This window comes from Camelina sativa, chromosome 5, assembly GCF_000633955.1.
Source record: "Camelina sativa cultivar DH55 chromosome 5, Cs, whole genome shotgun sequence".
NCBI classification, from domain to species: domain Eukaryota; kingdom Viridiplantae; phylum Streptophyta; class Magnoliopsida; order Brassicales; family Brassicaceae; genus Camelina; species Camelina sativa.
This window is the reverse complement of record NC_025689.1, coordinates 11,373,734-11,393,880: the sequence shown is the minus strand read 5'-3', so window position 1 is coordinate 11,393,880 and position 20,147 is coordinate 11,373,734. Positions and strand designations below refer to the sequence as shown.

Sequence of the window (20,147 nt, the reverse complement as noted above, 5' to 3'; positions counted from 1 at the left end):
GGTTCTTGTTCTGTTGTGTTTTCTTTGAAAGATGTTTTTTTTTTGAAATTTGTGACAGAGTCGCGTGCGGTGATGAGGTACGTAGCAGAGAAGTATAAGTCTCAAGGACCTGATCTTTTGGGGAAAACCGTTGAAGACAGGGGTCAGGTTGAGCAATGGCTTGACGTGGAAGCGACCACATACCACCCACCGCTATTGAACCTGACGCTGCACGTAGTGTTCGCATCAGCTATGGGATTCCCATCTGATGAGAAGGTGATTAAGGATAGTGAAGCGCAACTATCCGCTGTTCTTGATGTCTACGAGGCACATCTCTCGAAGAGCAAGTACTTGGCCGGTGATTTCGTGAGTTTGGCTGATTTGGCTCACCTCCCCTTCACTGATTACTTGGTTGGTCCTATTGGGAAGGCTTACATGATCAAAGATAGGAAGCACGTGAGTGCGTGGTGGGATGATATTAGCAGCCGTCCTGCGTGGAAGGAGACTCTTGCCAAGTTTTCACTCCCGGGTTAAAGATGATTCCTTCTCCTTGCTTCTTGTTGGTGAAGTTGCTTGTGTTTTATTTTGAGGTTTAATAAAACTGGATCTATAATGCCTCTTTGTGTATGTTATTTGCTTCCTCTGTGTTTTCTTTCCTTTTGTAATTTAATAAGAGTCGGTTGGCTCTGTTGTGAGGCTTTCAATTTATGAATATGATCTGTTCCCCTAGTTTAACTTTCAGTTTGACTTGATTGATTAGCTACCCAACTTAGGATCTAATGAGTCATCATCGATCCAAATACTAAACCATATACAAGTCATGTATTCGCTCCCTAAATTTTACTTTTACATATATCACTCTCACTAATTTACCAAATGAGGTAATTAACAATTTAACATGGATTAACTCGTATTATCTTGCAAAACGCATTTAAAAAAAAAAAATCTATTTGTTTAAATAAACATCTAATCTACCAATAGATATATTGTTGCCCCACATAAACGTGAGTGATTGATTACTCTTATATGTAAACGGTCTATTCAAACCAAGTGATTCATGACATATTTTAATCCGATTGCAAAAATTAAAAATCATTTTTGCTTTTTTTTTTTTGCATTTTAGTCTAATGTTATGAAGACAGATTGCACTAAAGATAATTTATGTAACTTGTGCATCTTTGGTTTCTAGAAAAAATGGTAAAATCTTGGATTAGCATGCGACTCGAACGGTAGACTTGATGGATGTATATTGTATAGTTGCGGACATAAAACATGGGCTTCTTTCACTCGGCCTTTTGATTCATAGTCAAAGATTATAAATTAGTGTTTTTTTCATTTGGCTAACATTCGACCAAGTCACAAGATTTCTTATTTAACACATGCTGAACTACCGATAATTATTTTAAAATATTCTCAATAAGCTTTATTGGTCATTTGGCTAGCTACGTTTGGTAGCCCTGAGACCTATTATCCGGGATCCGGTCTCCGATCCGGGATCCGCAAATATCCACTCCGGAAAACCGGATATCCGGTACAGGCGGATCCGGATTCGGATAGTGGATTTATAAATCTGGGCGGATCCGGAGTCGGAGCCGGATAGTGATTATAACTAGAACCGGATATCCGGATATCCGGATAGATATATTGTATGTATGTTGGACATATTTTATTTGGGCTTATGTTTGTTTTAATTAGAAAATTGGGCAAACATATTTTAAAGTCCAGCAATTTATTAGAGCCCATAAGCCCAACAATGAAGTGATTCATCGTGAATAGCAAAAAAACACAATTATCCCGACATTAGGTTACGCCGCTGTCTCAAAGAAAAAAAACAAGGTCACGCCATTGTTGTTGTCTGGTTGCGATTGTGAGAAAGAGAATAGAGAGGTCACAAATATACAAAACAAAACACTCTAAATTTATTTACAGATCACGACTTCTTCACCCTAAACCTATCACCTCTTTTTACAACTTTTAATTTTAACCTAGATCTGTTTGAGACCAACCACCAGCGGCGGAAGAGATGATTGTTGGAGCGCCGGAAGATATAGTTGAAGCGGAGTCAGCGGACGATTGCTTCGTGAGATGAGCATCAATTTTCACCATCTTCTCATCTTGTCAATCCGCCACTTTTCACCGGTTTGATCTCATCAACGGCATGGTGCGACGACATGAGATTGAGAGAATCATGAGAGAAGAAGAAGATCTAAAATCTAGAATATGTTTAACTTCGGATCCGGATACCCGCGGATATCCGGTTTTTTTACGGGTATCCGAAACCCGGATATCCGGGATTTCGGATCCGGAGACAGATAGTATAACTGTGTATCCAGCGGATCCGGAGCCGGATCCGGATACCCCTATTTTGGCCGGATATCCGGCTCCGTCTCAGGGCTAACGTTTGGGTCCATTGATCGATTATAAAAATGTAAAGTATAACGAAAAAGACTTGGTCTATGATCACTCGATCACTAGTTTTTGTTTTAAAGCATCTAATAATTGTGTATAATAAAGTAATGTTAGTCTGTCAATATACAAAATAAACAAAATAATGAGCTCGTTCGAATCACGTTTAATTAAATATACTACTTTCTTGCACCACCAAACCTTCATTTTACAGTTCATACAAAATTTATCAGCCAAAACAAAACAACAATTTCTCACACTCAAAATTAATAAATTGGGTTGAAAAAATGAGAATCATTATCCTAACTTATCTTATTTCCGGTAAGTCTTAATAAGATAGATTTTTTATATCATTACGACAAGTGGTCGGTCTCTTTACGGAGTACTGCTTTATTACAAAACATTAAAATTTGATTATTTTGTTCTAAAGTAAAAAAAAAGCGACGTGGAACAATGCAGCCACCGATAGGCGATAGCCTACACTTGTGTTTCAATAATACTAATAAGTGCGACTGCGTTTACCGTAACGACCGCAAACGCAGCTAATTAAGCAGATCCTTTTTTGTCTCTCTTTCTCTATAAAATCGCGTCCTGATAATATAACTGTGAGTTGAGAAAAAACTTGACAAAGGAAAAGAAGAAGAAGAAAAAAGATGGTGTTGACGATCTATGCTCCTTTATTCGCTTCATCAAAACGAGCTGTGGTGACATTAGTGGAGAAGGGTGTACCATTCGAAACCGTCCATGTCGATCTCATGAAAGGAGAACATAGAAAGCCTGAGTATATCGCCATCCAGGTTTTCTCATCATCTCCCTTTTTTAACTTTAACTTCTTCTTTTCTTTCATCCGTCGGTTGTTTCCGATATTGATTCTCTCCGATCCTTGCAGCCTTTTGGTAAAATCCCTGTGCTCACAGATGGAGACTACAAAATCTTCGGTACACCTTTGATCAACACTTTTTTTTTTCAAGATTCCTACTACAAGATTCATGATCTGGTGATGAAATGAGTCATGAATGATGGATCTAATCATGATCCATAAATATGTGTTTTGTTTGATTTACTTCTGTGTTGCAGAGTCGCGTGCCATCATGAGGTACGTAGCAGAGAAGTACAGATCACAAGGACCTGATCTTTTGGGGAAGACAATCGAAGAGAGAGGACAAGTAGAGCAATGGCTTGACGTTGAGGCAACTAGCTACCACCCACCACTATTGGCTTTAACGCTCAACATCGTCTTTGCACCGCTTATGGGCTTTCCTGCTGATGAGAATGTTATTAAGGAGAGCGAAGAGAAGCTTGGAGAAGTGCTTGATGTCTACGAAGCTCAGCTTTCCAAGAACGAATACTTAGCTGGTGATTTCGTGAGTCTAGCTGATTTAGCTCACCTTCCTTTCACCGAGTACCTTGTTAATGAGATCGGCAAGGCTTATTTGATCAAAGATAGGAAGCATGTGAGTGCGTGGTGGGACAAGATTAGTAGCCGTCCTGCGTGGAAGGAGGTTTGTGAGAAGTATGCGTTACCTCTTTCTGCGTTACCTCTTTAATCAAGGAAGGGGGTATGTTTTGTTTGTGAGAGCTCTGTGTGTCCTGTGAGGGAGTCCGTTTTGGGTCTATTGTCTCTTTTTGTTTCAATAATAAACGGAACTCTGCCTCAGTTGTTTGCTATCTCTGGTTTTCTTGTATTTTGTATTTTGTAATCTCTCAAGGAAAGCTTTTTAATAAGACTTTTAAAACCGATGAACCAGACAGATTTGAGTAGTAACTTATACATGGTTTGTTGCATTTATTATATGAAACTGGTTTTGCCCCAATCGTAAAACAAAACCATCATCAACAAGACAATGTTTAACAATTAACACACATCTCTCTGTTCTTCATGTTGTAACAAAGGGAGAAAAAGAAACCTTCCCTAGTCAGACAAACTCAAGAGCTGTGTTGATACATAGACAACTACTAACGGTACAAGAAAAACCAAAAAGGCAAATTCTCTTTTTGTTGTTAGAACAATCAGCTCTCCAAACATTACCAGAACATCAAGATTATATAAAAAATGTACGAAGAAGATCTACCAATCATACATCAAGGCTGATGATGAAAAGATTCTGAAGGCGGATCATTGCGTGGAACATTAGTTTCAGGAGTCACTACCGGGATATCCATGTTGTTCCTTCTGTCCCGATCAGTCTCTGTGGATATTTCTCTTACGTCAGAAACTCTTGCCTCTGTTGCCTGAATATCATTCCATTCGTTTTCCCCAACCGGAGGCTGAGCGTTTACTACCTGCTCTTCACTCATATGGACTACACTCTCTCCCGGTATAGAGGCTGTTCTTGAAATGCTCAGACATGCTTTGTCCACATTCTTTTCTGTTTCCTTTGTCATTGGAAGAGATGCTTCGCCGTTAGTAGACTCAGTCTTCTCCTCACACACTTGCTTCGTCTCTAGTTCCTGCCTGTTTATTCAAATATAAAGAGATTTATGACACCTCAAATAATGAGTTGCCCTGGGAGATAGATTTAGACAAGCTAACCTTTGAAGCTGAGTTTGTAACACATTCACATATGCTAAAAGCTCTTGCTTCTCTGTCCAAGCAGCTGCCTCTCTCTGAGAAGCTTCCTTTGCTTTTGCTTCACCACTTGCTTCTGCAACTCTCACTTTCTCTTCCGCTCTCACAACAGCTCCTTCAAGTATGACAACACGCTCTCTGGCTTTTCCAAGCTCAGATCGCCACATATGTGCTTCTTGGAGGGCAGAGTCTCTTTCCTTTATCAATTTATCCTTTTCCTTACTCAGAGTAGATGTCTTCTCTTCCAATTCCTTAAGCTACATAGGAGATAAAGATCAATAAACAACAAGATATACTTGAGGATGCAAAAGTATCTGTATATGACCCAGCCTCATTACCTTCAATTTCGCGGCTTCTTGCTGTCTCTCAGAATCTTTAGTTAAGCGCTCAAATTCCAAGCAAACGATTTTCCTTTGTTCATCCATTGTATGAGCTGCGGATGCTGCACCTACAGCTGCTTCAGCCGTTTCAGATAGCTTATCTGCTATCTCCTTTATCATTGAGTCACGAGAGCGAAGTTCTCGCGCCAAATTCTGTAATTCTTCATCTTTGACACGCAGAGTTTCCTGTAAGATGTAAGTGACTCAATAAGGCTAACTTGGACAAAACAAAATATGGACGGTATGGTTTATGCTAATTCTGGAAATCTTCATCCTTGACACGCAGAGTTTCTTGTAAGATGTCTCTATATATGCTTTACATCGCTCAACAAGACATTGCAGGATCTCAACAGCCAATGAATGTCAACATGGTGTAGTGGTGAAAGAGATATATAAAATTACCACACCTTCATTATTGTTAAATCATCTAGAGGTCCATCGATCGGTTTATTTGCCGTTATTTTCAATGCATTCCTCAAGGAGATCTGCATTGCTGCTTGAATTTCTCTGGAACATTCCAATGCTGTTGAATTGGCAGCAGCAACAACGGTTGCAACGGTACCAAGTGTTGCAGAACCACTTCCGCTTAGAGATTCGACAGCCTCCTTATGGGCCTTTAGGACTAGCTGTGTCGCACTGTAATAAAAAATGAAAGATTGGGTTAAGCATATATAACTGTTGTTGGGCAATCAGAAGGTATAACATCTTTAGAAATACATACGTAAAAGATAGACAGAGAGAGATGATTCTTTCGACATGGTCCATGATGAAACCATTACATCAACAAACTTTACATCAGTCAAGATAGATGAAATAAGCATGGTGGCTTCTATAGAGTTTGGTAAGCAAATAAAAAGGGCAGAAAGAGAAGCAAGCACAAAGATAAAGATCCAGATGACTTACTGTAAAGTTGTAACCCAAGCTTTAGCAGCACCAGGAGTCTCTGCACACAAAAAGTAATCTTTCTTCTGTGGGGTACCAATATCTTTTATCATGTTGAAGAAAACTCAACTCTAGATTCCAAAACAACTACCTCCTTATAGAAAAAGACAGAATTATAAATTTGCCTACGTTTTACTAGAAACAAGGATACAAATACAGCAACCATTATATTTTGGAAGTCCCCTGAAACACAAAAGAAACAAATTCAATAGTACAAATAGACATCTAACAAGGCTGATTAGTCAAAACATAGAAAAGGTATGTAGCACCCATACTGGAAGTTGACAGGAGAGACGGAGATTGTGCTATTTTCGTCAAACACAATTGTTCCTTTGATAGTTGGTTCGTTTCGTCTTGTCCTGAGTCATGGAAATACATCAGAAGTAAATGAAATACACAAACCCATGAAGTGATGATCTCTCCACACAAAATGCAGATACATAAGCAAAAAATGATAGAACTCACTTATACTCCATTTTCCCTGTTGTTGGATCAAGTATCACCCATCTTTCATTCCATTTTCTCAGCTAATTCATACATAAACAGAAACAAAAGATGGTATCAAGTGTGAGCCTTTTAATAACCCATCACGCCACAAGACTTCTCAAAGCAAAGCACTTTAACCTATAGAAACACTAAAATCAAAAGAAACCACAGGGATTCTCAATTTCTTATTCTCATCCAGATGATCAGAGAGCTTTAGTTAAGAAGCTAACCCGAAACCCCAATCAAATAAAGCAAAGCAGATTCTGATCATTTCACTAAAAATGAAGAGAGCCCAGTAAAAAAGAATTGAACTTACAGTTTCAGATCGCTTAAAAAGAGGTCCTTGTAGCAAGTTCCGACCAGAGCCAGATGCTAATTGCCGCTTGATCTTCTCTAAGCTGTTCTCTGTAGCGTCAACAATTCTCTGCGCATTTGAGGATAAAGATTCGAAATTGACAAAATGGGTCAATTTAAGAGTGTAAAATACAAAAGCAGCTAAAAGAAAGAGACTAAATTGTAGCACACAGAGATCGAGAGAGAGAGAAAGAGACCGGAGAAGCGCCGTTGGAAGCCATGTTAAATTGAGATCGGCGAGATCGGGAAACTCTTTGATCGATTACAAAGGAATTAATTGTTGATCGATGAATTCGAGAGAGGAGGGTTTTAGAGTTCTTTTGTTTAGGTATGATGAGCTGAAGAAAACGAGGTTGAAGAAATGGGAGAAATTTGCTGTTAGGTTTGGTTTCGCGGAATTGCAGTTGAATCTGTCTTCACTCTTTCAACGCGATCAAATCAATTTAACTTAACCGGCCGGTTTAAATAACGTAACTGGACCAGTTTAAATAACCGGTTGTTTTGTTGGTTCGATCTAACGGTGGAGGTGGCATCACATGATTTTGCTGTTGCTGTTTGTAACTTGTAAGATCACACTTATTCACTAACATTTAACCAATTCGAATGCAGGAGAAGGTGGATTAGGATTAGGACAATAGACACAAAATTAAAAGATTAAAGAAATGTAGAGGTGTGGATGTGTTCAGACTTCAGAAACAATGATGGGCTCTCGGTTGTGTCAATGCCATCATTTTAGGAAAGAGTGGCATTATTGGGAATGAAAGGTCACTATATCCTTTTATTCTTTTCTTCTTATTAGTACCCTTGGTGATTGCCAAACTAATCTCAAATGTTTGCAAGGTAGTGACATGTTTGCGATAGACGCGTACTAGCGTCTATCGCAAGTGTAGTGACTTAGTTCACATGATATTCAAACACAGATGCACTAAGGTACTAAGTAAGGTTAGACACTTAGACAACTTTACGTTTCCTCCTATTTTAGAAACAGCCACGCCTATTGTAATACTCCCATTCGAGTTATCATATCTTTACATTTAGACAGATTTTTCTTTTTTTTTTTTTTTTGTCGGTAACAAACTTTGTATTCAACATAACGATCAAGATACAATATTCCATGATGTTGGATATGGGCTGCGCCCAACATGCCACTCGGCCCAACAAGACAAGATTATTGTGATTTCGGCCCGATGAAATTAGATGCAAGTCACTAATAATCCGTAAAGGGCAATCTCGCGAATTCACGATGGAAACCCTAGAAAACCCTCGGTCAACAGTCCGCTGTATAAAGAAACAGTACATGATGGGAATCTTATCAGACTCATGTACAATACTCCGAGAGCAATACTTTGCATCTAAACACTGTTGTTATTTTCTGTATAATTCCCGTTAGCTTCCGAGCTCGTCATTGTCTGCTTGTTAGTTCTCTTGTGAACTGACGAGCACAATCTTGACTCGTTTTAGTGACGACCTCACATCTTTCTCGTTAATAAAAGAATAAACTTTACTCTTCCCCCAAAAATCATTATTATTTAGTGTTGTGCAATCCTCAGTACAAACAATTGGCACCCACCGTGGGGCAAGAGCAGAATGTTTCTTTTTGACGAATCAATACTGACGTCCCTCACTTCCTCGAAGTTTCAAGATTCATGACGAACCCTAGCGACGATCTCAACGAAGCAACGGAGCAACCAACGGAGCAGCGATGGGGGCGAACGAGAACACGAACCGTACCGCCTCTACCCTCCTCAACGGTCTCAACCGAAGGCTCCTTGTCGAGCACGACCCCTCCGCCAGCGCCCGACGCGCCCTTCGAGCCTCTCGCAACTGCAAACGCTGGACCTGGACCTGCTACCACCGACCAGCTGGTAACTAACGCCGCCGCTCTCCTCAGCGCTGCTCTCACCAACGCTGCCGCTCTCCCCAGCGCCGCTCTCACCAACGCTACCGCTCTCCCTAGCGCCACTCTGACCAACGCTGCCGCTCACCCCAATGCCGCTCTCCCCAACGCTTTGCCCGTCCAAAGGAGCGGGCTCGACGACTTGATGCAAGTAATACTCGATCGACTCGACGGTCAGGAAGCGCGAACAAATGAACGGCTCGAAGCAATCGTGGCGGTGCAGGAAGCATCGCAAAATCAAATTAGCAGGCTCCAGCAACGATGGAGCGAGCGCCGGAGCGAGAACGACCCTGGTGATCAGCATGCGAATCCACCGCCCCCTGTGACGCTGTCCGTCGAAGAACGTTACAAAAGTCATAGACGCCCAGCAGCGTCGATCATCGTAGGCTCCATGGGAGAACGCCCCAGAGAAGTTCCATCCGAGAATCAAAACCGAACGCAGAGACGAAGCGAAAGCCCGCCGATCCCAACATTGCCAACCGACAATCCAATGCAGACCTCAAGGACGAAACTATACGGCGCCTTGAGATGATGGTCCAGGACCTCTCTTCGAGAGTCCACCGAGCAACGAGCTCTGCCCCAAATCTCGACCGAGTGCTCCAAGAGGTCCAACGCTCGCCTTTCACAGCAAGGATCTCTCGCATTCGTGTTTGTTATGTGAACAAATTTAAGTTCATCCCGTATAATGGATTGGATGATCCCAAACCATTTCTGACTTCAATGAGCTTTGCTATTAGCCGAGCTCATTTCAGTGAAGAGGAATACGAAGTTGGCTGTTGTCAGCTATTTGTCGAGAATCTAGCCCACGAAGCCCTGGTATGGTTCTCCAGGCTCCCACCGAATTCGATCGGGAGCTACCATGAGCTAACCACCGCTTTCTTATAACACCACTCCACGTTCATGATTCGAGGTGCCTCGAATGCCGATCTGTGGAACATGTTTCAGCAAAACAATGAATCACTCCGGGATTTCATGGAAAGATTCAAAAGAATAGTTTCGAAACTCTCGATCGCTGATGATACATCGATATCAGCTCTCCGCAACGCTCTCGCTCACGGTTCCCGATTCAGGGAAGACATTACAATCCATGAGCCCCTGTCTCTGGACGACGCGCTGCATCGCGCCAACCGGTACATCGAGCTGGATGAAGAAAGCACATCGAGAGCGAACCGACCATTGCCAGAACCACCGACCTCTAAGTCGGCCAAAGGAAAAGAAAAGGTACAGGACGAGCACTACGAACCTCATCAACACTTCGATAAAGAGTACGCTGACAAACTGGAAAAAGCAAAGAAAGCTCAAGCGTTCGCCGTCAGCAATCATGACCCCCAAGCGTCATCATCGAAACCTTGGAATAACAAGTGGATCCGGGACCCATCAGGCAAGGGTGGAAAAAAGTACTGCGAGTACCATAAGCGAGCAGGGCATACCATAGAAGAATGCCGCACGCTCCAGCAAATACTGCTCGATAAATTTAAGGAAGGCCAAATTGACGTCGAACACGAGCGACGACTAATAACGGCCCGGAGGGATAATCAATTTTTTAACCCAGAGAACGAGAACCCAAGTAGACAATACAACACTGCTCCCGCGCCACAGCACGGCACAGAGGCCCTGCCACCGCCTCGAACACCAACCCATAAGAGGAACCCCGAGCCGGCCGACGACCCAAACGCTCCGGCCCCGCGCAGAAGAATTATTATGATTATGGGTGGCCTAACGACTTGTCGAGATTCGGTTCGTTCCATCAAAGCTTACAGGCGGGGTCTAGAGGTCAAACGAGACTGGATGGCTCAAAGCACGCAGCCCATCACAAACTCCGAGCCGATCATATTCACGGAAGACGATGCATCAGGCCTAACGGGCCGCACAACGACCCACTGGTGGTCGAGATGGCAATTGGTGAAAGCATCGTCACCAAAATCTTAATTGATAATGGCAGCTCTAAATGTCATTTTCAAAGACGTGAAGATTCAGATGGAGGTCGACCTACGAACAGCCGACCATGACGTCCAACCCCTCACAGGCTTCGGCGGTGAAACGGTTACGACGGTCGGTACGATCATGCTTCCAGTCTACGTAGGCGGAACAATGCATTGCATCAATTTTGCCATCGTTGACAAACCAATCGTGTACAACGTGATCTTGGGGACTCCATGGTTACATAAAATGAAAGCTGTGGCATCAACATACCATCAGTGCGTAAAGTTTCCAACCTCTAGAGGAATTTTCACGCTACGAGGAGACCCGTTGGTAGCCAGAACTTGCTTCATCATCGAACGACAGCAGCGTAGTGCCCGCACCTTCGCAATCTCAGACCCCGCCGAGCAAACAGACGGTCGTGTACGCCCTAACACCGAACTAATCATCCAAGTGAACATTGACCCTTCCGACGCGACTCGTTGTGTGGGGATTGGTGCCGACCTGCCACAGGCTATCAAGGACGAGCTCGTAAAGTTTCTGTGCCAGAATGTCACAACCTTTGCGTGGAATATGAGCAGTATGACCGGCATCGACCCTAGTATAACCTGCCATGAGCTCAATGTGGATCCAACGTTCAAACAGGTCAAGAAAAAGCGACGAAAACTTGGACTAGAGCGCACAACGGCCGTAAACGAGGAGGTCAAGTACCCCGATTGGTTAAGCAATCCAGTAGTTGTGAAGAAGAAAAACGGCAAGTGGCGGGTGTGCGTTGATTTTACCGATCTTAACAAGTCGTGCCCAAAGGACAGCTTCCCTCTACCGCGAATCGATCAACTGGTCGAGGCAACCACGGGAAACGAACTCCTATCGTTCATGGATGCATATTCAGGGTATAATCAAATCATGATGCATAAGAACGATCAAGAGAAGACGGCCTTTATCACCGATCAAGGCACTTACTGTTACAAGGTCATGCCATTCGGCCTGAAAAACGCTGGTGCGACCTGCCAGCGCCTTGTCAACCGTATGTTTGCCGAACAGCTCGGCCAAACAATGGAAGTGTACAACAATGATATGTTAGTCAAATCGACCCGTGCTGCCGATCATGTCTCGCATCTTGCTCAGTGTTTCGAAGTTCTCAACCGATACAATATGAAGCTGAATCCAGCCAAGTGTTCGTTCGGCGTAACTTCTGGAGAATTCCTAGGATACCTCATCACCAAGAGGGGTATCGAAGCTAATCCGAAACAGATTTTGGCGCTCACCAACCTTCCGTCTCCACGAAACATCCGTGAAGTTCAGCGACTTACTGGGCGAATCGCCGCTCTCAATCATTTTATTTTACGTTCTACCGATAAGTGTTTACCGTTTTACCAGCTGCTTTGCAGCAACAAGAAGTTTGAATGGGATGATAAGTGTGAGTCCGCCTTCCAGGAACTCAAGACTTACCTAGCTACTCCCCCAGTCTTAGCAAAACCCGATCAAGGAGAAACGCTTTATCTGTACATCGCCGTCTCCAGCTCGGCGGTCAGTGGCATACTTATTAAAGAAGACAGGGGAGAACAGCATCCCATTTTCTATGTCAATAAAAGTCTCGATGGAGCTGAGCTCCACTATCCAACCTTGGAGAAGCTGACCTATGCCGTAGTTATCTCGGCTAGGAAGCTACGTCCATATTTCCAGTCCCACACTGTTGAACTCTTGACTAACCAGCCCTTGCGAACAATTTTTCACAGTCCAAATGGTTAGTGGAATTAAGCGAATATGATATTGAATACAAGAATCGCACCTGTGCGAAATCTCAAGTACTCGCTGATTTTTTGGTTGAGCTCTCCCCCGAATTAGAATCAGGCGCTCCGCGCGTAGAGAAGTGGTCGTTACACGTCGATGGTGCTTCTTCCCGACACGGCTCCGGGATCGGCATACACCTTGTTTCACCAACAAGTGAAGTGCTCGAACAATCATTCCGGCTCGCCTTCGCTGCCTCAAACAACGAGGCCGAGTACGAAGCCCTAATCGCAGGAATGAGGTTGGCAAACGGAATTGGGGTCAAGAAATTACAAGACTTTTGCGACTCGCAGCTGGTGACCCACCAGTCCAGCGGTGATTACGAATGCAGGAACGACCAAATGGACGCTTACCTTAAAGTTGTCCAAGACCTATCCGGTTCATTCGAGTCGTTTGAGTTGACGAAAATTCCTCGCAGCGACAATGCTCCGGCCGACGCCCTGGCCGTGTTAGCGTCTACATCTGATCCCGACCTCCGTCGAGTGATCCCAGTCGAGAGTATCGATCAACCGAGCATCAATCTTCCTGCGAACATCGATNGTTTGAGTTGACGAAAATTCCTCGCAGCGACAATGCTCCGGCCGACGCCCTGGCCGTGTTAGCGTCCACATCTAATCCCAACCTCTGTCGAGTGATCCCAATCGAGAGTATCGATCAACCGAGCATCAATCTTCCTGCGAACATCGATCCCATTGCTGAAGATTATAAAAAGAAAAAGGTTTTGGAAGATCTGGAAGATGAGACTTTCATCGTTCCAGCCTCCAAGAAACAAAGAACAAATGACGGCAATCCCGTGTTAACACTGATTATCTCTGAACCATCGGCAAGTGCACTACCAACTCCTGGTGAATGCTCAGCCGAACAGGAATCCGCCAAACAAAGATCCATTGAGCCAATATCTGTCGAGCAAGTATCTGAAGGACAAGAGTCCGCCGAACAAGGATCTACCGAGCCAATTTCTGCCGAACAAGAATCTAAAGGACAAGCATCCGCCGAGCATGAATCCGTCAATCAAGGACAAAGCAGCTCCGAACCAAAGGAGCGACCATATGACTGGCAAGAAGAAATCCGTTGCTACATCGGGGATGGCATTCCTCCGTCTGACAAATGGGAAGCTCGGCGCCTTCGGGATCGCTGCGCACATTACACTCTCTTGGATGGCAACGTCTTCCGCTGGACCGCATCTGGTGCACTCTTAACTTGCGTCGGTCCCAACGAGGTCAATGATGTAATGAGAGAAGTTCATGATGGTTTCGGTGGCAATCATTCGGGAGGTCGGTCACTCGCAATGCGAATACGCAATAATGGTCATTATTGGCGTACAATGAATGATGATTGCGATAAATTCGTCGCGAAGTGCGAAAAATTTCAGCGCCACGCTCCTATCATTCATGCGCCGACCGAACTTCTGAGGACAACAAGGCCACCATACCCCTTCATGAGATGGGCAATGGATATCGTCGGACCACTCCCCGTATCTCGTCGAAAGAAATATATCCTCGTCATGACAGATTATTTCACCAAGTGGGTCGAAGCTGAAGCATTCGCAAAAATCGGAACTGAGCAACTCCAAAAATTTGTCTGGAAAAACATTATCTATAGGCACGGACTCCCGTATGAGATTGTCACTGATAACGGCACACAGTTTACATCGGTGCAATTTGAAGGTTTTTGCGCGAAGTGGAGAATTCGCCTAAGCAAATCCACGCCTCGCTACCCGCAGGGAAACGGACAAGCTGAGGCGACCAGTAAAACTATCATCGACGGACTTAAAAAGAGACTAGAGGACAAGAAAGGCCTCTGGGCCGACGAACTCGATGGTGTTTTGTGGTCGCACCGTACCTCCCCCGCCGATCAACAGGACGGACCCCATTCTCCCTTGCACACGGAATGGAAGCACTTGCACCAGAAGAAATCGGCATGCCAACATTAAGACGCTCCATGCTCATTCATAACCCTGCTTTGAACACAGAAATGATGCTCGATACTCTCGATACTCTCGAAGAGGAACGCGGCAGAGCACTCATTCGAATCCAGAACTTTCAGCAGCAAGCTGCGAAGTTCTACAACAAGAAAGTCAGGCCTCACCACTTCGATAAAGGTGATCTCGTCCTTAGGAAAGTCTTCGACAACATTGCCGAGCTCAATGCCGGAAAGATGGGTGCCCACTGGGAGGGCCTATACCTGATCTCCAAGGTCGTCACCCCCAGCGTCTACCAGCTCCTCACCTTGGATGGCACCCCCATCCCCAGTTCGTGGAATTCTGGAAATCTCAAGCGCTATTATCACTAGAAACGCAAGTCGCAAAAAAAAAAAAAAAAAAAAAAAAAAAAAAAAAAAAAAAATAAAAAAAATATCGCATTAATGACTTTGNATATAAAGGGTACGTAGGCAGCCCGTCAAAAGGCACAGCTATACCAAAAAAATAAAAACAAAAGTTTAAACACTTCAAAACACAAACGAGCTCTCTCGAACGAGTCCGTCTCAGCGAGATGTCCAGCTCTTACATCGACCCTCTGGCCAAGGGAACGTTTCAAAACGCGTTCCTCATGGATGCAGTGGTGAAATAATTCGCACAAAAAAGCCGAGCCCAGTCTCGCATTCAGCTAGCAGGCGGTTAAGTCTGTATAAGCCAAGTTCTCACTTGCTGACCTCGTGGCACACACAGGATAAGCCGGACACCAGGGCCGCACCTAAAAGGTACGACGAGCTCATCTTGACTACCACCCTAAACACTTGGAAATCGATACGTAATAGGATAAGCCGAGAGACGTCTCGCATCGTAAAGTACAACTCGATACCAAAAATAGGCAAAACACTACTTTTTATTTCATAACAAGAACCAACAAAGGCCATGCTCGGCACAAATAACAAAAAACAAACAGATAAAGGCCATGCTCGGCATATGCATCGCGCACAGACGTCCAATCTTCTAGCCCCAGATCGGCATTAGAGGGAACATTGAACTCTAACTCGTCGATCGTCTCCCGTCAAGCCAGGCACTCCTCACGCAACTTCTCCAGCGTATACATTGGGACGTCCACACCCCTAGCAGCCATACTCTCCATATATGAGCAGATTCCTTCAGCGCGATTGCTCTCAACGAAGATGTGGTCCGTACACTCTAGCTGAATAATGTAACGACGCAATACATCGATCTGAGTTTGGCAAGCGTCGATCTCAGGATTACTTTCGAAAGGCCTGGTGCTGAGAGTTTCAAGATCAGCCTCTTTAAGATCAGGAATCTCCACTGCAGCCACTGCCGTTTTGCGACGAGAGCTCTCCTCAAGCAATTTTCGAGATGAAACAACCAATCTAGTGGTTCTCGAAAATAACACCTATTGAATGATAAACACATGGCAAAGACCAGAGGGTAAAACATAGCAAAGTTCCAAAAAGAAAAAAGTACAACGCCTAAACGGCTCAATATCCGGTCAATCCAACGATAATGCAAGGTTCCAAAAAGAAATAATACAACGCCTAACAAGGCTCAACATCCGCTACATCACGGGAATAAGATCCAAAGATAAAGAAATACAAGCAAGGACAAAGTCACTGGCCGACACCGACCTGAGCATCTGAGGTCGCGGCTGCCCCTGTCGTAGCGACCTCTCCCCCGATGATCATAGGAACCTCTGCACTCACCGGTGCCACCTGAGGAATCGCGTGGCCAAGCATGCTCTCCAGGCCGATCATAGTCTCTGGCAGGGCCTCGAGATCGCTGTCCAGAACATCGGTAACATCGAAACCAGCGACCTTGTCCTCCAATATCTTCGCGTCAGTCTCCAACTGAAGCAAAGTCTTCGGCGGGATGGCCACGCCACCTGCAACAGCTCCTGGAGACACTCATAAGTACCCGACACCTGACTTAACGTCATCAGAGACTCGTGCGCCGCTCTGTTATCAATGATGTGCTTCCTCAGCCTCTCAATGCGAGACCTATAGTTAGTGACCTTGGCATCGAAGCCCTGCCGCTCTACTTGCAGCTACTGCAGCTGTCCTCTCTGAAATGCGTTATCTGCCTCATGCTGCTCGATGCGGGAACGGGAAGCTTCCAAAGAAGCCTTGTGATCGGCCAGAGAAGCCTTGTGATCGGCCAACTGTTTCCTGTAACCGGCGGCCTGCTTCGACAGGGCAGCAGTAACCCCTCGTTCCTTCTCTAGATCCTGGCGAAGCTCCTCGGCCGACCTCCTGGGTGGCTCAGAAGGGCGAGCATCAACAACCTGCTTCGCCAGCTCGGCAAGACGGCGCTCGTATGAGATGACCATACAGTTCACAAAACCACCATCCTGAAAGCATAAGGGATAAGAAATTAAGACAACGATTGAAGGTGCTAACTCAAAATATGAGAGAAACACCGACCTGAAAGTATCGCCAAGCCCATGACCGGTACAACTCAGGATCGTGAAGGGAACCCACAGGAGGAAGCAGGTCAGAAGAGCCGCGAAGCTTGCTAGCGAGCTCGCCACAAGCAACTCCAGTGTTGAAGAACGACTCATCCTTCATCTTGTAGGAGAAAGAAAACGAGTCATCGATCTCGGTGGTATCACGCGGTACGCCGTCCCTCCTAGATCTCTTGGACGACTCGGGCTTAGAAACAACCACCTCGCCAAGAGAAGCTCTCTTCCTCGTCGGAGTAGGACGCCCAGAATCAGCGACAACAATAGCTAAGGCATCAGAAGTCTCGCCGCGCGACTTCTTCTGTGCGCGGGGGGCAGCAGAAGGAGCAGTAGCAGCTCTCTTGTCGGCACGAGCAGAAGCCATCTCCGCCGATCTAACATCACCAGCAGGTCGCTGCTCGGCATCAGCTCCCGCGACAGGATCAACGACCTCGGCATCAGCAGCACGCGCAGAAGGGACAACGTCAATGCACTTCTTGAACTGATCGGCATAGCGAGGAAGACGAGTGTTAACCTTTCCCATTCCTAAGCATGGTAGACTTGAAAAGGAAAACAAAGTGTGACAACCTAATAACCATCGAACGCAACCATGAAAGACACTGGAGTTTATAGAGAACTCACGAGATCTCTGAGTAAGCGAAGGCCAATCAATCGCCCCTCTTGCTCTGATCTTGCTGAGATTATCAAAGAAACCTGGAGGATGAGCGCGCAAACGAACGACAGGCTCTGCAAGCATCACCAAAAACAAAAGAAGCGTTTAGAAGCCAATCAGAGAAAGTCAACAAGCAAAGAAAAGAAACAGCAAGGCTACCGGGAACCAAATTCCACTCAGTAGCATAAAACATATCGAGGTTGTCAACCGAAGTCTCATCTAGCTTGACAAAGAAAAAGTAACGCTGCCAATGATGAATCTTCTTCTCAGCTCCGGTGACGATCTGATAACCCGACTTAGCACTAGTATAAAAGTATCCAAGACTACCTCTGACTTTTGTAAATCTGGTGGCTTCCTCAAGGAAATGAACGTCAACCTCTACACAACAATCGGTACCTTCTATAGCTAAAGCAGCCGCGTTGCGGATACCTCCCACAGAAAGCTGCGAGATAGCGGTCTTGCGACTCGCACAATAACGCGTCAAGAACTCCGGCAGAGGAAACCAGAGACCACAATCAGTAAAGTAATGCTCATAGAGAGTGATGAAACCTGCTGGAGGCGTCCAAGGACGCTCGTGGGGTTCGGTAGATCGGAAAACCAACCCCTGAGGCATCTTACACCACTTCATCATCTCGGCAATAGAATCTGATGTGCACAACGAGGAACCCTGGTCAATCGGACCAACAGACTCGGCATCGGGACCAGCAGGAACGGCACCAAGGCCCAGAACAGCTGAACTCGGATGAGCATCCTCAGCTGGTATAACATCCATGGGCGAACCACCAGAACCACTCTCGCCGTCTTCGCTGAACTCAAGGATATCATCGAAATTGTAATTATCGGCTAAACCATCAACACCAAGGTCTCCACATTCTGCCCCAATATCAATGCCATCGAAAGCATTCTTATAGTCGATACCAGATTCCCTCGAGAAGGCGCGTCGGATCCCTGCAAGAGTCTTACCACGCGCACGTGCTGGAAGACGAGAGCTCGTAGAAGGCCGGCCTACCTTCCTGCAAAGCGAGATGACCTCGCGACCTCCTATCATAAGATCGGCATCGCCATCATCAGAGTAAACGCGACTAGAACTATCAATCAGACCTCTGAAATCCTCCATGCCGACCCGGATTCCGCATAAACGAGACCCATCTTGCCGATCACCCAGCTCGGCATCAACCGCAGTCTCGCGAACCCGTGAGCTCCGAATTTTCAGCCGAACAGGTCTCATGCCGAGCTCACTGCCACCTGACGAATCCACATTTATGCCAAGCAGCGATTTGCCACCAAATTTATCAATGCCGAGCTCAGTACCGTGAACCTCATCACCGCCGAGCATAGAACCGCCGAACTCACAATCACTAGGTTCATCATTCTCATGGCCGCCGAGCTCGCTACCATCAACCATATCACCACCATCAATCCCATGATCGCCGCCCACGGTCCGCCGGACATCCTCGGTTCCTTCCATGCCGACCTCAATATCATACATGCCGATCTCTCCTTCGCCGACCTCGGTTTCCCTTGTGCCGAGCACGTCCCCTCTTAGATCCGCGCCGACCGCAACACGAGCAGCAATCCCGATCTCTGCTTGTTGATTCCCGGCTCATCTGCTGTCACGCTAAGCCGAGCATAACAACCGATCTCGACCGACCTGCCAACCGCACTCTCTCTCGATCCATCAATCTTGCGACATCCAAATTCAGGGTGCTCGCCGACCACTATGTCATCGCCGCCGAGCTCAAAATCACAAACATCAACGGGCGTCTGCCAATCTGAGATCGACGGCCGATCGGAATCGATCATCAGCGGCCACAAGAAACCCTACAACGAAAACGGCGGCCGAACTAGGGATGCAATCGAAAATGGAGAGAAAAATAGAGAGAGAAAGAAGTAAAAAGCATAAAAGTAAAAGAGTAGAGAGAGAGAGTTTACCTTTTATGAAGAGGAAGTAGCAAGTGAAGAAAATGAGAAGGAAGGGGATGCATAAATAAGTAAATAAAAAGGAAAAATTACTGTCAAATCCATCATCTCAATCCGTGACTCTTTCTCTTTTTCGGGAATACATCAAAGACCGCACTCAGAGTAAAGACCACAGGATTTTCCCGGTGTCTTTCGAAAAATAAGCTCGAAGGATACAGAAGTTACAAAATTCACTGTAGCAACTTTCGTTCCCCAGAAGCAATCCGAGACTGATGTGATCACGGGATCGGTCCTTCGGCCAAGAACACTCGCAGCCCTCGGACACTACCTGACCACCACTCGGACGCCTCTCAAACTCTCGGACAACCTGCACTGGCGACCAGGAGCTAGCGTAGGCGACCAACGAGGCATCACTCAACCCCCAAGGATCTTCAAGGCGGAGCAAGACAAG

The 20,147-nt window shown here is 45.4% G+C and overlaps 3 protein-coding genes and 1 long non-coding RNA gene across 4 annotated transcripts in view; 2 read left to right on the top strand and 2 right to left on the bottom strand.

Annotated features, from left to right (window-relative positions):
* LOC104786546 overlaps nt 1-701 on the bottom strand; it is an 874-nt gene extending 173 nt beyond the window's left edge. The window contains exon 1 of the long non-coding RNA XR_767542.2: nt 370-701. This is a non-coding gene — a long non-coding RNA (uncharacterized LOC104786546). The remainder of the gene's footprint in view (nt 1-369) is intronic.
* Nucleotides 1-716, top strand: part of LOC104786547 (glutathione S-transferase F9) — a 1,543-nt gene extending 827 nt beyond the window's left edge. Inside the window, exon 3 of the mRNA XM_010511977.2 lies at nt 59-716. Coding sequence (XP_010510279.1) covers nt 59-513 — 455 coding nt within the window. The 3' untranslated portion in view covers nt 514-716. The remainder of the gene's footprint in view (nt 1-58) is intronic.
* Nucleotides 2,930-4,129, top strand: LOC104786545 (glutathione S-transferase F10-like). Its single transcript, XM_010511976.2, has 3 exons — nt 2,930-3,182; nt 3,275-3,323; nt 3,463-4,129. Exons 1-3 carry the CDS (start codon nt 3,039-3,041, stop codon nt 3,930-3,932), a joined length of 663 nt encoding a protein of 220 aa, XP_010510278.1. The 5' UTR covers nt 2,930-3,038; the 3' UTR covers nt 3,933-4,129.
* LOC104786543 (switch-associated protein 70) lies at nt 4,203-7,528 on the bottom strand. The gene is made up of 10 exons (XM_010511975.2): nt 7,314-7,528; nt 7,079-7,186; nt 6,742-6,803; nt 6,552-6,635; nt 6,428-6,459; nt 6,238-6,319; nt 5,742-5,970; nt 5,293-5,520; nt 4,919-5,211; nt 4,203-4,840 (listed from the first exon to the last, which is right to left on the bottom strand). Exons 1-10 carry the CDS (start codon nt 7,335-7,337, stop codon nt 4,468-4,470), a joined length of 1,515 nt encoding a protein of 504 aa, XP_010510277.1. The 5' UTR covers nt 7,338-7,528; the 3' UTR covers nt 4,203-4,467.